Source organism: Dendrobates tinctorius, unplaced genomic scaffold (genome assembly GCF_039654945.1).
Source record: "Dendrobates tinctorius isolate UK_male_01 unplaced genomic scaffold, ASM3965494v1 ptg000143l, whole genome shotgun sequence".
NCBI lineage: Eukaryota > Metazoa > Chordata > Amphibia > Anura > Dendrobatidae > Dendrobates > Dendrobates tinctorius.
This window is the reverse complement of record NW_027361810.1, coordinates 33093945-33112161: the sequence shown is the minus strand read 5'-3', so window position 1 is coordinate 33112161 and position 18217 is coordinate 33093945. Positions and strand designations below refer to the sequence as shown.

Genomic DNA, 18217 nt, shown 5'->3' with positions numbered 1-18217 from the left:
GGTGCTCTGGGTGTGGTTAAGCATTTATCATGCCAATGCCTTTCGAGGTCATTACCCCAAGCAGTATCAGACTCTGTAGCTTCACTGACTGTTCCCTGCCTGTGTGACATCCAGCTCCTGGCAAGGAATACAGACAGTGAGCTATTAATCAAGCTAAGGAGGCTGTTGCTGTGGGGGGAAACAATCTCAGAATGTAAAATTTGGGGAATTGCTTTGTTATGCCAGATCACTTAATGCCTTATTTGCATATGAATTAACAATCTGATTACTCGAGTATGCAGCAACAGATAAAAGATATAAAAGGTGTTGATGGATTTATATTTCAAAGATCTGCCTGGGGTTGATCTTACTGATAGGTTCCCTTTGTTGGTGTTTTCTCACTCCTCTTTATTATTTATCTCTCATATCTTCTACTGAGGACAGCTACGGATGTGATCAGTGTTCACCCTATTTAACTGATGGGAAATGACCTTTTACAATTGTACATTCTTTTTCTTTTAGTGGTACACTGACAAAGACCACGGAATCGGAGGGTTGGCCAGCAGACACATCTACACCCATATGAGCCATTACCTGAAGCAATGCTTCAATCTACAGTGACAATGAATAAAACCAAAATGGGACATCGACCTTTACACTGTGACGAACAAAAAGACACTTTTTTTTTCTAAATTATCATTAATAACCAAAGATCAATAAATTCAGAACCAAACACCAAAGCAACAAAGCCAAGAACACAACTTTTTGCAACTACTGTATTAATGAATAAAACCCCGAATCGTTTGGACATGTGTCGCATATACTGTATATGTATTTTTAAGAAATGAGATCCTATTTCCTAATTTATAGCGGATGAATAATTAGGAGGATAAACTATTTATATGTTGATGTAAACTCCCCAAATGATAGGAGGAATTGGCCGCATTAATATCCATGTTCTTTTATACTGCGAGAGATGTGATCTTCAGGGAATACTCGAACTCTTGGAATTGTTCCTTATGTTTATGAATTTTTAACTGATGTCTAATTAAAACAGAATGTACTCAATAATATCGTCTTAATTAGTAAACCTATTGCGCTTGTCTTAAATTCAAAGAAAATTAAAACAGGTTCTGGGGACGGAGTTTTAACCCATTACTTTACAATTTCCAAACTAAAAATTACTATACTACTTGCCATGTTAAACGCCCTGCAAATCCAGTTGTTGTACTGTACGTCCGACAGTAATTGTTCTTATTTTTCAGCATATTTTGACCTTCATGCCTGCATTGAAGAAATTATGAAGAAATGCCAAATATTTTGTATGAATACATTTTTTGGATGTTGGGTTGGAGAAGTCATTGGAGTCATTTTGTATGATAATATTTATAGGAATGTGGATGATTTATTAAATAGGAAATTAATACATCAATTTAATATAAAATGTATAACTCGTTGTTTAATCAGGGCAACCTTTTATATAATGGTACGTGTTCAGTTAATCAGCCTATCGACACGGGTTTTGCTTCTTTAATCGCAGACGATCAGTTGTTTCTGCAAGTAGAAGCCATGCAATTCTGCTGCAGTGGCCACTGCAGGTGAAACGTGGCATTACAAGCCATTTAAGTTCACAGACCTCCGCATAATTTTGGATAATGGGTACAACAGGGGGTGGGTGGTGCTCACTATAACATGTGTGTACATGTGTGTGTATATATATATATACTATATATATATATATATACACACATATACAGTACATACACACAGAAGGGTTGTGTGGTCTTAGAATCACCCCTTCTACCAGTTGACCACCCGGTGATGGCCCTTAATTTAATTAAAAGGGTTTTTCAGTTTCACAAAAGCCCTGTCCCCTGGCTACAGTTTGCTAAAAAAAACTACAAAACTTTCTCACCCACCCAGGATCCAGTACTGTTATTGTCTGCTCTGCTGTCGTGATGACAGTGATATGACCAATCAATAAGCTCACTGATTGGCCACAGCCCTGTTGATGTGACATCAATGCTGAAGACAATAACACACACCAGGAGCATCAGCAGAGACTCAACACTGGACCTGGGGAGAGTAAAACAAACTGCAGTCAGGAGGGAAGAGGGATTTTCTGAAACCAGAAAACCCCTTTAAACACTTGAATTTCTTAGGAAACAAATACAATACAATATCATGGTTCTAACAAAACTCTTTACTAGCTGTAACTTATATATCACAATCACTGGGTCATCACACCCTTAGAAATACATATCATAGACATGTGACAGAGTATCATAAAACTATGTTATTTTTAAAAGCCATTTATCTTGCACCACTCATCTAGCGGTATGTTAAGCCATGAGAAAATGAAGGAAACATTTGTAATACTACATTATTCTAGTGATTGCAGCAAGTGTCAACTTTTAGTGATTGATTTACTATAATAAATACAGCTGTGCTCAAAAGTTTATATACCCCTGCAGAATTTTTGCTTTCTTGGCCTTTTTTCAAAGACTATGATCAGCGATCCACCTCCACGCTTTACAGTAGGAATGGTGTTCCTTTCATCATAGGCCTTGTTGATCTCTCTCCAAATGTAATGTTTATGGTTGTGGCCAAAAAGTTCAATTTTGGTCTCATCATTCCAAATTAGCTTGTTCCAGAAGCTTTGAGGCTTGTCTCTCTGCTGTTTTGCGTATTGCAGGCGAGATACTTTGTGGCATTTGCACAGTAATGGCTTTCTTCTGGCGACTTGAGCATGCAGCCCATTTTTCTTCAAGTGCCTCCTTATTGTGCATCTTGAAACAGCCACACCGCTAGTTTTCAGAGAGTCCAGTATTTCAGCTGATGTTATTTGTGGGTTTTTCTTTGCATCCCGAACAATTTTCCTGGCATTTGTCACAGGTCACAGGTGAGGATGTTACATTTAGTAGCCAGTCAAACCCATTTGTGTCAACTTCTGTGAATGTTATCAGGCCAAAATCACCAGGGTATGTAAACTTTTGATCAGGGTCATTTGGATGTTTTGGGTTGTCATTTTGATTTAAAAAGAGAAAACACAGTAGTTTGACAATAAATGGCTTCACCTAACCACTAACCATGAGCGGAGAAAAAGTTTTGGTGTTATCATTCATAGTCTCTGAAAAAAAGGCCAAGAAAGCAATAATTCTGCCGGGGTATGTAAACTTTTGATCACAACTGTACTTTATAGGCAGAAAAGTCCAGTTATGTCCTTCATTACCCTTTGCTTTTTTTGCCATCATGTCGCCATATTGAATTGTCAGGCCTGTCACTCTCCACAAGGAGAGACGTTGCCCCTTAGACCCCTGTCAGAGGTTTCTCATACAGCCAAAGTAGATGTCATGATTTGCACTGGGGAGGGGCAGTCACCCCAAAACACGTGTCTGAAAACTGAGATTCTGGTTTGGTTTTTATCCCAAGTCATGTGGCATGGCTCGTTAAAGGGTCGATATTGACTTTTAGGATTGCTACTTCCAACAAGGGGCACTAGAATTGAAGTCCTCTTCCTCTCTGAAGCTACAGTTTGCATATTAGGAGAAGAACAATGGAATTTCACAAAAGAAACCATGAATATCTTGTCTTTGGCCATTTAGGCCACCCAACCAGTGACCGATATTTTGTTTTCTACTGTTTTGATTCAACCTTAAGTTGACTGCGTGATTAAAGGTATAAAGCAGTTGTTGATGTCAAACATTTCCCGACACAGCGGAGATAGTTCTACTAAATATTTATTGTCACATGACAGAAATGTTAATGCAAAAAGCACACGATACATAAACATTTGTAATAAATTACATCCAAATCTGGGTGATTTTGACAAAATAGAAAATTAAAAATGAATCAAATGTATCAAGTTGCAGTCAGCGTCTCGTTTTTTTTTTCAATGCAATTTTACACAGCTGAAACAATTGGAGCGAATGTACTTCAAGCTCAAACTATTCTAGAAAGAAAATAAACAGTCAATGGAATTTTCAATGGCATATATATAGATATATAAATTGCCCATAACAATCAGGCAGGCTATCAATCAAGAGAAAGGCTAGTCTGATCCTTCAACATGAACAGGTTTTCCCAGGACAGACTTTTTGAAAAATCTTGCATATAAAAGGGATTATAAAAGCATTAGACTAGGAAACATGGCTGCTTTTTTTTCCTACAATATCACACTTGTCTAGAGGTTGTGTGTTATCACAGCTCCCCCTCTCTTTACATGAAGCGGAGTTGCAATACCTGACACAGCCAGTAGAGAGAAGTGGAGCTGTTTGCAGAAGAAATCAGCCTTGCTTTGCTAATCCTGTACAAGCCCTTTAACAGTCCGACTGGTGGAGGCAGGCAGTTCCCTTCCTTTTTTTAAGTAGACATTTGCACAGATATTTTAAAGAAATAATAGAAGCATATTGGTGAGATAGTAGCCCCCACCTGACTTTTATGAAATATTAATGGAAAATGTCATAAAAGGGTTTTCCTGTGAGAAGGGACCCTTTAACTCCAAGATTTTATAATAAGATAAATATAAAATACTCAGGGGAAGAGGATTGGATATCAGTTGGGTCATGTTGGAGGGCCATGGCTTTGGGTCAGTTTGGAGGGCCATGGCTTTGGCTCATCTTGGAGGGCCATGGCTTTTGGCCATGTTGGAGAACCGTTGCTTTGGGTGATGTTGGTGGTCCATAACTTTGGGTCATGTTGGAGGGCCATGGCTTTTGCGTCATGTTGGAGGGCCATGGTTTTTGGGTCATGCTGGAGGCCATACCTTTTGGGTCATGTTGGAGGGCCATGACTGTGGGTTATGTTGGAGGGCCATGGTTTTTGGGTCATGTTGGAGGGTCATGACTTTGGGTCATGTTGAAGGACCATGGCTTTTGGGTCCTGTAGGAGTCCATAGCTTTGGCTCAGGTTGGAGGGTCATGGCTTTGGGTCATGTTGGAGAACCATTGCTTTGGGTGATGTTGGTGGTCCATAACTTTGGGTCATGTTGGAGGGCTATGGCATTTGGGTCCTGTTGGAGGCCATAGCTTTGGGTCATGTTGGAGGGCCATGGCTTTTGGGTCATATTGGAGGGCCATGGCTTTTGGGTCATATTGGAGGGCCATGGTTTTTGGGTCATGCTGGAGAGCCATGACTTTTGGGTCATGCTGGAGAGCCATGACTTTTGGATCATGTTGGAGAAACATTGCTTTGGGTGATGTTAGTGGTCCATAACTTTGGGTCATGTTGGAGGGTCATGGCATTTGGGTCCTGTTGGGGCCCATAGCTTTGGGTCATGTTGGAGGACCATGGCTTTTGGGTCATATTGGCAGGCCATGGCTTTTGGGTCATGCTGGAGAGCCATGACTTTTGGGTCATGCTGAAGGCCATAGCTTTGGGTCATGTTGGATTGCCATGACTTTGGGTCATGTTGGAGGGCCATGGCTTTTGAGTCATGTTGGAGGGCCATAGCTTTGGGTCATGTTAAAGAGCTATGCTTTGGGTCATGTTGGAGGGCCATGGCTTTTGGGTCATGTTGGAGGGCCATAGCTTTCGGTCATGTTGGAGGGCCATGGCTTTGAGTCATGTTGGAGGGCCAGGCTACTATTGGGTGCTTAACAATAATTTATAAACAAAATTACATTTAAAATTTTACAGAAAGAATAATAGCAAAATACCCAGTGATCACTGGTAACATACAGAATAATCATCCCATTTATATTGTAAGCTACACAAAAAAAATTAGATCAGACTAACAAGTTTATTTTGCTGGAGTCATCCATAGATAATGCACTTCATTTTCTTGTGGCCGAAAAACAAAAACATATAACAATTATTAAAAAATAATCACATAATTTTTGCAGTAATTCTTACCAAAAATGGCAATTATGGACTAATTTTTCAAAAGTTAGACTTGTTTGGAGCTAAAAAGCAAGAGAAATTTTTAAATCAAACATGAAACAACTTGTTCATTTCAGTTATAATATTCCCTATGCTGCCTATCGAGAAGCTAATGCTAGAGTAGTTTGCTTCGTCATGCTGTCACGGACGATCATCCAATATTTACAATATAGAAATCTATGATCAGAACTGAAGGAACCCACACCACACTACTTGTCCAATCTCAGATGCCCATTTATGTTCTCTCTTGCCACATTTCAATGATATGTCGTCTGATTCTGGGGAACCTTTTCAATTAAAAAAAATGTTTTGTACTTGAAATGACTCTGTTTAAAGGGAACCTGTCAACTGATTCATACTACCCGAACAACGTCAGGCACCGGATGCACTTCTGCAGTCATGTTTTTTTTCACTCTAAACTGTATTTTGGGAAAACATATTTTAAAAAGCTGTCCTAAGATTTATCGGTCTTGATGAGGATGCATGGGGGAGTCAAATGCTCCTCATTCATTAAGAAGTGCATGCCCCGTAATCAATCAGGAACATCTGACCAGTGGCTGACTGGTGTAATATTTCAAGAGTAAGGACCGCCACTGCTCATCTAATTAATCTCACCCCCTTTGTGCTCCTGTCCATCCCCAGCTCTGTGCATTTTGGCAGAACTAGGAGAAACTGATACGATAACACCTAAGTGTCGCAACATTTTTGAGCAACTCCAAGTTGCACAATTTTTTTTTCAACTTTTCAAAGCAATTTACACCAGAGATTTATGTAGGGCCTATGTGTCTCAGATGACTAGCCCAAGGCAGCTCCCTAGCAGCTTGTTCCCACATTGCTTCCCTCCGACTTACAGGACTCTCAACATAATGGGAGACCTGCTATTCTAGAGGAGCGAAGAAACCAGAGACTTGCCTTGGACTAGTGATTTGAGACATATAGTCAATGGCCCGTTTTAGAAACTATGTTTTCTCTCAAATGTTTTAGAGTAAAAGATACACGGCCTCTGACCAATGTCTGATTCATCCAATCTGAGGTTCAGGTAGCATGAATCAGCTGATAGGTTCCCTTTCCTGCATGATGATATTGCAACAATAAGAAGGAAAATATTTCACAAAATCTGAAATTCTAAATTTCTATTCCATAAATAATTATTTTTAATATATTAGCTCCCCATATAATTCCCCCACACTTTAAAAAAAAACTTGTTTTCTTTGCATCGCCATATTTGATAGCTATAATTTTTGTAGAGTTTTTTTTAGGTTACTGAATATGAAAAAGAATTGGGGTGAATATAAAAATATAACATCATTCACTACAATTAAAAAATGAAGAAGTTGCAATCGAGGTCCGATTGTCTTCCTTTTCAAGACTTCAATTAACAATATGCTAAATGTATGTAATCTGGTAAGTAGTATGTTTCTATTTCTTACTACTAAATTTATATCAGCTCGCTAGCTACTAAAATTAAATTTTTTTCTTTTTTTTTTTTTTTTTTTGCTTCAATGCCCAAATTTTATTTCAAATTTGCTAATAGGTTACGAAATTACAATTAAAAATCTTGATCGTGAAAACTTTTAATGACACAAAATTCTAAAAGTCACTAAATAAAGTCAATGTTCTACCTAAGAAAGAAAGAGTGCAGACCTAAAAATGATGGTGAGTTTACCTATTTCTCTAAGAGCTAGTGTTTCCCCATAAATGTTTCATTGACTGACTATTCGTACATTTACTGCTACTTTGCAGCAAAAATCTGTTAACGTAATTCTGTCTGTTAGTGTATTTCTAGGTAATTTGAAATCTATTTACAGCCTATACTTTTATAAATGTAGCACTTAAATTAAGGAAATGGGATATATTTTTAGAAATACTGTATTTTATTATTTTAATTTATAATATAATATTGTTTTATTTTTATAAATTCTAAAAGGTTTTAAAAAATATTTCACTTTCATAATGAACTATGGCTATAATTTGGAACTGACCTGCCTTTACAGTTTAAAACTTAAAATACAGTTACAAAACTAACTTAACTAGATTATACATGACAGAAACAAAACTAAAAAGAATATAAAATTCTAAATCTGAAAGTATATGCAAAACATTTTTTTAAATGCCCAAAAGCCCAAAAGTTTTTTTTTGTCTATAGCCAATTTTGTTGGTTCATGGGCCATGTTTTCTAAGTAAATTCAAAGGGGCTGAGCTGCAATAACAGACACAGCCCAGATAAAAGTGTGGCGCTGTTTGTAAAAAGAAATACAAAGTTGACCTTTTTTTTAAAATCTCATATAACCCTTTAACATCAAACATCGAAAATCTAAAGGATTGAGTCCACGTACATTTAAATGGTGCACCAATAACAATGGCTTCCAAAATTGTCACCTTGCCTTTGATCCTACATGATATTTTTTAAATACAGATTTAAAAGTGAGAAATGTGGGGTATAAGCTGCATATTTTGTGTCTTCTTCCTTCTACTGATTTCTGAAGTTGGAAAATGCAGCTGCATCTCCCTCCTCTCCCCTCCTATCTATTTATATTTTCTATTATGTAATGGATGATTTTTTTTTTTTGCTGATAAAAATAGTTTTTAAACATTTACAGAGAAATGGGAACAACAGGCTAAATAAAAAAAATAGTTGGAATTTGTTAAATTAGGTAAGACTCACTCATTTGGGAATTCGACTCACATCAAATGTATTTAGACACCAGAGCAGAATAAATGAAAGTTAAAAAATGAAAACAATTATATTCACCACCCCCACTGCTCTCACCTGTCCAAATTTTGTTGAATTTACACACAGCGAATTGCAAAAATTTACCTTAAATCAATTCACCCATCTCTAGTATAAAAAAATGATTGTTAGAAAATTAGAATACTGAGATCAACACTGAGAAGGAGAGGTTATTTTAGCTAAATTTTTTTGGGGTACAAACAGCAGTAAATAGTGACATGGGCCATATAGCATAAAGATTGCATATAGTGCGCTTTAATTGAACATGATTTGCACATTTTCAAGAAAGGATTGCTTAAGAACATGATTTGGGGTATTTAAAAATAAGCACTGATTTATGATGGACATGTGCCTTTTTTGGTAAAGAATTTCATTAGGCAGCTCATTAATACACCTGACAACAACAGAATGCCCATAGGCCAATAATACATCTAAACGGGTTGTTCACTACTAGGACAACCCCTTCTGAATCCCTATGTTTCTCTGCAGTAAAATAACAGTTGTGTGAAAAAGTGTTTGCCCCTTCATGATTTCCTATTCTTTTACGCGTTTGTCACACTTAAATGTTTCCAATCACCAAACAAATTTAAATATTCAATAAAAGATATCACAAGTAATCATAAAATGCAATTTTTAAATGACGGTCTTTATTATTAAGGGAAAAAGAAGTCCAAACCTACAGGGTTCTGTATGAAAAAGTGATTGCTCCTCCTCTTAAAACAAAATTAACTATTTATCACATCTTTGGGAAGCTGAGGACAAATTCCCTAGCCACACCAAGGCCTGATTACTGCCCACCTGTTTAAAATCAAGAAATCACTTAAATAGGACCTGCCTGACAAAGTGATGTAGACCAAAAGATCCTTAAAAACCTAGACATCATGCCGTGATCAATAGAAATTCTGGAACAAATGAGAAACAAAGTAATTGAGATCTATCAGTCTAGAAAAGGTAACAAAGCCATTTCTAAAGCTTTGGGACTCCAGCTAACCACAGTGATAGCCACAAATGAATAAAACATGGAACAGTAATGAGCCTGCCCAGGAGTGGCCAGCCGACCAAAATTACCCCAAGAACGCAGTGAGGACTCATGCAAGAGGTCACAATAAACCCCACAACAAAATCCAAAGTACTGCAGGCCTCACTTGCTTCAGTTAAGGTCAGTGTTCATGACTCCACCATGAAAAAGAGACTGGGGAAAAATTGCCTGCATAGCAGAGTTCCAAGACAAAAACAACTGCTGAGCAATTAGAACATACAGGCTCATCTCAGTTTTGCCAGAAAACATCTTGATGATCCCCAAGACTTTTGGGAGAATACTTTGTGAGCTGACAAGACAAAAGTTGAACTTTTTGGAAGGCATATGTCCCATTATATCTGGTATAGAAGTAACACAGCATTTTAGAAAAGGGACATCATACCAACAGTAAAATATGGAGGTGGTGGTGATAGTGTGATGGTCTGGGGCTGATTTGCTGCTTCAGGACCTGGAAGATTTGCTGCAGTAAATGGAACCAGGAATTCTGCTACCAAAAAATCCTGAAGGAGAATGTCCGGCCATCTGTTCATGACCTCAAGCTGAAGCGCACTTGGGTTATGCAGCAGGACAATGATCCAAAAACACACCAGCAAGCCCACCTCTGAATGGCTTAAGAAAAACTAAATTAAGACTTTGGAGTAGCCTAGTCAAAGTCTTGACCTTAGTTCAATTGAGATGCTGTGGCATGACCTTAAAAAGGCGGTTCATGCTCACAAACCCTCCAATGCAGGGGCATATCCAGGGGGGGGCAGCCGGGGCATTTGCCCCGGGCGCAGCCCACAGAGGGGCGCCATCGGGCCGTCTGATGCGGCGGTCCAGAAGGAGGCTCCCCGTTGGCGGCATTCAGCCGCCCCCCACACTTGGATTCTCCCGTTCTCTAAGCCGGCTGTCAAACTGACAGCCAGCTCAGAGAAAGTGCTGCGCGTCGGTTCTCAAGGATTGTACTAGCGTCTTCAGACGCTAGTACACTCACTTGCTGATCCCAAAGCCCTGACGCCGCCGGCACTTCCGCATCAGTGAAGCGCCAGCAGCGTGATCAGGTCACATGATCACGCTGCTGACATCACTCGCCGGCTCTTCAGAGGCGAAGACAACAGGGCAGGCAAGCAGTGAGGCAGCGTTGTGGTTGGTGGTAAGTGCTCCAGCCCCATACAGGGCAATGGAGCTGAAGACACCAAAGAAGATTTAAGAAATGTAAGGACATGGCCTAAGGGCTAGGAAGGGATGGTTGGGGTCAGGGATACTACAGTCATGGCCAAAAGTATTGACACCCCTGCAATTCTGTCAGATAATACTCAGTTTCTTCCTGAAAATGATTGCAAACACAAATTCTTTGGTATTATTATCTTCATTTAATTTGTCTTAAATGAAAAAACACAAAAGAGAATGAAGCAAAAAGCAAAACATTGATCATTTCACACAAAACTCGAAAAATGGGCCGGACAAAAGTATTGGCACCCTCAGCCTAATACTTGGTTGCACAACCTTTAGCCAAAATAACTGCGACCAACTGCTTCCGGTAACCATCAATGAGTTTCTTACAATGCTCTGCTGGAATTTTAGACCATTCTTCTTTGGCAAACTACTCCAGGTCCCTGATATTTGAAGGGTGCCTTCTCCAAACTGCCATTTTTAGATCTCTCCACAGGTGTTCTATGGGATTCAGGTCTGGACTCATTGCTGGCCACCTTAGAAGTCTCCAGTGCTTTCTCTCAAACCATTTTCTAGTGCTTTTTGAAGTGTGTTTTGGGTTATTGTCTTGCTGGAAGACCCATGACCTCTGAGGTAGACCCAGCTTTCTCACACTGGGCCCTATATTATGCTGCAAAATTTGTTGGTAGTCTTCTGACTTCATAATGCCAAGCACACGGTCAAGCAGTCCAGTGCCAGAGGCAGCAAAGCAACCCCAAAACATCAGGGAACCTCCGCCATGTTTGTCTGTAGGGACCATGTACTTTTCTTTGAATGCCTCTTTTTTCTCCTGTAAACTCTATGTTGATGCTTTTGCACCTAAAAGCTCTACTTTTGTCTCATCTGACCAGAGAACATTCTTCCAAAATGTTTTAGGCTTTTTCAGGTAAGTTTTGGCAAACTCCAGCCTGGCTTTTTTATGTCTCGGGGTAAGAAGTGGAGTCTTCCTGGGTCTCCTACCATACAGTCCCTTTTCATTCAGATGCCGACGGATAGTACGGGTTGACACCGTTGTACCCTCGGACTGCAGGGCAGCTTGAACTTGTTTGGATGTTAGTGGAGGTTCTTTATCCAACATCCGCACAATCTTGCATTGAAATCTCTTGTCAATTTTTCTTTTCCAGCCACATCTAGAGAGGTTAGCCACAGTGCCATGGGCTTTAAACTTCTTGAAGACACTGCGCACGGTAGACACAGGAACATTCAGGTCTTTGGAGATGGACTTGTAGCCTTGATATTGCTCATGCTTCCTCACAATTTGGTTTCTCAAGTCCTTAGACAGTTCTTTGGTCTTCTTTCTTTTCTCCATGCTCAATGTGGTACACACAAGGACACAGGACAGAGGTTGAGTCAACTTTAATCCATGTCAACTGGCTGCAAGTGTGATTTAGTTATTGCCAACACCTGTTAGGTGCCACAGGTAAGTTACAGGAGCTGTTAATTACACAAATTAGAGAAGCATCACATGATTTTTCGAACAGTGCCAATACTTTTGTCCACCCTCTTTGTTATGTTTGGTGTGGAATTATATCCAATTTGGCTTTAGGACAATTCTTTTTGTGTTTTTTCATTTAAGACAAATTAAATGAAGATAATAATACCAAAGAATTTGTGTTTGCAATCATTTTCAGGAAGAAACTGAGTATTATCTGACAGAATTGCAGGGGTGTCAATACTTTTGGCCATGACTGTATATGGAGTCAGCGCAAGGGAATGTGTGAGATTGGGGGATGGGTGCAGTCTCATGGATAGGGAGGGAGCAGGGGGAGTAAACTGAGGACAGTGTGTGAGGAGCAAGGCCAGGGTGCAGACAGATGTGTGTGGTGGAGAAATATCAGGATCATATGGGGGGTGAGGGGGGAGAAATATGAGGAACATATGGGGGCGAGGGGGGAGAAATATGAGGAATATATCGGGGGGCAAGGGGGGAGAAATATGAGGAACATATGGGGGCAGAAATCTGAGGACATTATGGGGGCCAGAGGCATTTCTGGGGGGGGCAACTGGCAGAGAGGCACATTCGGGCCACCAGTGTCTCCCCTGGCGGCTGCATTCTGCAGCCCCGCAGCCTGGGAGTCGGCCGCTCTTAGAGTCGGTTGTCAAGTTCTCTGCGCCGGCTCCCAGGGATCAATTGTACTGGCGTCTGTACAGACGCCAGTACAATTGAAGCTCTGACAGCCAGGTCAGAGCGACGCCAGCAACGTGATCATGTCATGTGATCACGCTGCTGACGTCACTCGCTGGCACACAGAGCGAACACTGGTGGTAAGGGCTCATACTCACTTGCGAGAGACTCGCACGATTCTTGTGCGAATCTCTCGCATGAAACCTGGGACTGCCGCCCACACTCAGACCAGGGTGAGTGGCTACATGTATTTCTATGTAGTCGCACGCTCCGGTCCCAGTGGCAGTGCCGGGTTTTCATGCGAGAGACTCACACGAGAATCGTGCGAGTCTCTCGCAAGTGAGAGTGAGCCCTAAGTGTGCTCCACTGAGGAGCTGAAGAAACCACTGAAGATGGGGGGTGGTATTTGGAGTGGGAGGTTACTTAATGTGTGGGAAGATTTGGAGTGGGGATTGGGGGGATTTCATGTCTGGGGGGATTTGGAGTGGGGATGAGGGGTTCTTAATGTGTGTGGGGGATTTGGCATGGGGATGGGGGGATTTGGCATGGGGATGGGGGGATTTAATGTGTGGTGGTGTTTGGAGTGGGGATGAGGGGTACTTAATGTGTGTGGGGAGATTTGAGGACACAAAATGAAGAGTATGTATGAGGGGATGGGTGCAGACAGTATGGGGAGCAAACGGGTAAATGTATGTGGACACAGTATGAGTAGTGAATGGGTAAATGTATGTGGACACAGTATGGGGAGTGAGGGTGATGGGATGTGTGCAGACACAGTATGGAGAGTCGGGGGTATGGGTGAGCAGACAGTATAGAGAGTGAGGGGGTAAATATATGAGGAGACAGTATGGTGAACAGAGGGGATGTTAGAGGAGACAGTATGAGGAGGGAGGGGAATATTTTCAGGCGACATTATATTGCAGATATTTTTATTCAGGAGCATTATAATGACACTTCTATCTTTAAGGACGTCGTGTGCAGAAGACCGGAGAAGATGGAAGTCTGCAGAGACGGCTGTGGATGAGAAAACTTATCATGGGTTCTGGACAAGAAGAAGAAAAGAAGGAGAACGACTCCAGAGACGGCGTCATCTATAAGGTACCTGGATGTAAATATTATTTGTGATACTGTCTAATTCTTATGCTTTTATTTATGTTAGGAGCAATAAAGGGGTTGTCCAGGTTTGTGCTGAGTCTGCAGTAATTCTATGTGACTGCAGACTTCTGAATTATCACAGTGCTCACTGAACGCTGTCAGGATTCTAGCATGCTGGTAATTTACATATATGTGATCACATGCTGACTAGACATGTGTGGCCTCACTCAATGAAAATGAACGGAGCGAGGCCGGGCACGTCTAGTCGGAATGTGGCCAGAAGTATATAAATCACATACTTGTGCTGACATGACCGTGTACTCTTGCCACCAGTACGGGAGAATCCTAAATATGTGCAGTGCATTCATTGTGAAAGTTCAGAAGCTGCAATGTCAGGATTTAGCTCTGCAGGTTCCAGTAGTCATCACATGGACACCTCACTCATGTGCGATTTTAATACTTATGGTCCTGTGACAGCGAGCTTCTATTCTGCTTTTTTCAGTTTTTCACTGAACATTGAGAGCATTAGGGTGAGCATTTCTATGTGTGGAAATCGCATGTGTGCGGGGCGGGGGGGGGGGGGGCGCCGAACCAAATTGTTGCCCCGGGTGCCAGAAAGCCTAGATACACCTCTGCTCCAATGTGGCTGCTTTACAATAATTCTGCAAAGATGAGTGGCCAAAATTCCTACAGAGCGTTGTAAAAGACTCATTGCCAGTTATCGCACACACTTAATTGAAGTTGTTGGTGCTAAGGTTGGCTCAACCAGTTATTAGCTTTATGGGGCAATAACTTTTTCACACAGGGCCCTGTAGGTTTGGATTATTTTTCCCTTAATAATAAAGACCTTCATTTATAAACAGCACTTTGTAATTACTTCTGTTATCTTTGTCTAAAATTTAAATTTGTTTGGTGATCTGAAACATTTAAGTGTGAAAAACATGCAAAAGAAAAGGAAATCAGGAAGGGGTCAAACAATTTTAACATAACTCCATACTCACCTCTGATGCTGGCACCGTTCCGGCGGTGTCGGCACGGACTCTCCCGAGGTTCGTGTAACACTGTTATGTCACATGATCCATAAGGCCAATCAGCGGAAAATCAGACATAAAGAAGAAGTGAGAGCTGCAGCTACCCGCTCACTTCTTCTTGATATACGATTTGTCTGAAAGCGGGGAAAGTGAATCCAGCACTGACTGGCTGCAGCGATCGCATGACTTAAATGCCACATGATCCCTGGGAGAGCCAATGTCAACACCGCTGGAACTCTACCGGCACCAGAGTATAAGTGTTACTATTTTACTGGAGGGGGGGACAAACATGCTGATTGGGAAGGGGTTGTTTTGAGTTGTGGACAGTCCCTTTAAAACAGGAAATGTATCATCAGACATATGGTACATTGAAAGGTGAAGTTTCCCAACGTCTTTACCTTTTTTATTCTAAAATATTAAAATTAGTTCCTTCTATGCAGAACAATAAAAGACCATAAAGACAATAGAATTTATAAACTATAACTCTAAATAAATACTAATAAATACATTGTAGAGCTTAAGTAACTTTCACTCTTATGACAAAGATATTGTGATAGTTCCCCTTTAATAAATAGGCTTTGGATGATGTTGATGAGTACAGGAAAGAAGGATGAGTTATTATGTGCATTAATGGCAGAGAGGAGTGACGATTTCTTGCAAAATATATTTAATGTTTTTCTAAAATTGAAAATTAAAGGAGGTTCTCTAAATTAGGAATTGGACAACGCCTTTCAATGAAACTTGTGGGCATATTTGCTGGTGTATCTGTGTATAAAGTGGAAGGGCGCCGTATGATCTCACCTGCTATAGTAAACCTATTATCAAATACGTTTTAGAAGTCAATAGAGGGAAGCTCCCCCATTAAGGGTATCCCATCTAAACGAGAGAGTGCACAACGGATAAATATAGTATCTCTCGTTATGGAGGATCCGAATAGTTTATTGTCATTTCATAGTCCAATTCTCCCATGATGGCACTAATAATTAAAGGCATAATGACAAATATCCTTTATTCTGAAAGCATCATTCCCACTGATCATAATAATTGGGGAATCCTAAAAAAAAAATTGATCATTTTGTACAACGTTGGTGGCTTACTTTTGCAGGATGTTCAACAAGCAGATACTGGATGTTGATTGCCCAAATTATACACGTCAACATGTTCTGGTGAAGGAGGTATTTTAATTTTTCTTTTTTTCACTTTAATTCAATTTAACCTTATTTTAACTTTTATGTAAGCATTTCTCTTAAAGAGGTATCTTGTACATTTCACATTAGTAGAGAGATCATGGTACCTGGGTTACACTTGTGGAAATCAAGGATCCTCAATGGAATAAAATGAAGGTTTTTATTACACCAAAGAGTTTTGGCGCCAGACTGGCTTCTTCATTTCTACAAGCGCAAGCCAGGTACCATGATATCTCCACTAAATTGAATGGCTAGCTGGAAGAATTTTTTTCCTGCAGCTGCAGATTCTAAGGCTTGTGAGGCCTACCATCACTCACACCTCATGTCTCTTGCGGTATGGCCCTATTGTGTGCTTTTGTCCAAATCAGATCTCAGCATCTTATAAATTTATGGGATATCCACAAGTTATGCCATAAATGTATATTAGATGTGGGTCCCACCGATAGGACCTTCATCTTTCTCCAGTATGGGGTCCGATCGCACTGCTTTTAGTGGAGAGATGATCACAATTTCCTTACAAATTCATGGGAATTCTGACCTTCTCTCCACTGCTAGCGGCGGGCATCAACGTTCAGGTCCCACTGGCACTGGTGATCTACTATATGAGCTACTATACATTTATGGCATGACCTTTGGATATGCCATAAATGAATGAGAAGGGAGAACCCCTTTGGACCACTGGATCATGTTCTAGGTCTGTGGTGTCTAACCAAAAATGAAGAAGGTCGTGGACCCATACCAACGTATGGGACTAAAATGAGAATATCGCTAGAATTGGAAAACCTCCTTTAACATCAATAGTATTACCTTATAGTTCTGTGCTACTTTATAAATAGAATCAAGTAGAATAATATAAAGTAAGACATGTTCCCGTTCAACCATTCTAGTAACCATTGCCTAAACATAGTTGAGACATACTTTTCATTAAAAGAAATATTCCTGAAAAAAAACAAGAATATTGCCCCTCTTAGCCAATCATCTCAATCCTTGATGATGTCACTGCTTATAAGTGTTTTGATTGGCTCCTTCTTTTTTGGCAGCACAAAATGGCTACCTGCATTATTTTTAAGCATCACATGGAAAACTTTGATATGGATGATAACAACAATGTAACAATGAGAACGAGCCTAAGAGTTACGCGAAGAAATAAGAACTATGAAATCCATACACCAGTAAAAGAAAGTTACAGTAACGAAATCCCCCTCTGCCAGGAAGGCTTTATTGCCAAATCCTCCGACAGCAAGTGAGCTAATACATTTGTTTAAAAAAATATTGCACTGCTATATATTGCACTGCTAACGGATGTGATGGTTTACGGTGTAAATAACACACATAGAGCGACACATGTATTCTTCAAATTTGCTTGTAAAAATAGACTGAAGAGCAAGTCAGAGACATGTCTCCCTGTCGATACCTTTCCCTGAGGCAGATTTCTTCTCTGTCTTGCTTTCAGAGCTAGAAATAAATGGAAAATGCATGAAATTAGTCAAGTATTCATGTAAAGCTTCTGCGTTATAAATCATGTCATAGAGGAGGCCATTTTCTAAGCACTAGGAACTAATGACATAATCGGTTATTTCATCAGCGCTATTGGCCATTGACTTGACCATCAGCAAGTCTTAAAGAGAACCTGTCACGTGAAAAAATACTGTTAAACTGTAGATATGGGGTTAATCTTCAGGTTAATAGTGTTCTGAACCTGCCTGGCGCCTGCACTTAGACCCCTGCTGCAGGAAGAAAATGAAATTTTTCACTCCCGGTAGCATTTTGGCGTTAGTCATAGAGGCGGCGCTCGTGGCTGGGGCTGCCTCTCTGTGAAAAGAGAGCAGTGGCTGTAACCACACCGTGGCATTGACTGACAGCAGACTCAGCATTAGGGCTGGCTGTCACTCAGTGCTAGGGGCGCAGTTACAGCCGCCGCTCTCTATACACAGAGCGGTGACTGAAGCCGCTCTGGCA

General features: G+C 40.5%; 2 protein-coding genes across 4 annotated transcripts in view; one reads left to right on the top strand and one right to left on the bottom strand.

The window, feature by feature from the left end:
- The window catches only part of LOC141049357 (dipeptidyl peptidase 4-like), a 93471-nt gene extending 89631 nt beyond the window's left edge, over positions 1–3840 (top strand). The window contains exon 27 of the mRNA XM_073545737.1: positions 502–3840. Within this exon, the coding sequence (XP_073401838.1) occupies positions 502–600 (99 nt within the window). The 3' untranslated portion in view covers positions 601–3840. The remainder of the gene's footprint in view (positions 1–501) is intronic.
- The window catches only part of SLC4A10 (solute carrier family 4 member 10), a 273046-nt gene continuing 258530 nt past the window's right edge, over positions 3702–18217 (bottom strand). For all 3 annotated transcript variants that reach the window (XM_073545734.1, XM_073545735.1, XM_073545736.1), the window contains one exon: positions 3702–17713. Coding sequence is in view for 1 of the 3 variants with exons in the window: in XM_073545736.1 (XP_073401837.1) it covers positions 17647–17713 (67 nt within the window). In the remaining 2 variants the exon portion in view is untranslated. The remainder of the gene's footprint in view (positions 17714–18217) is intronic.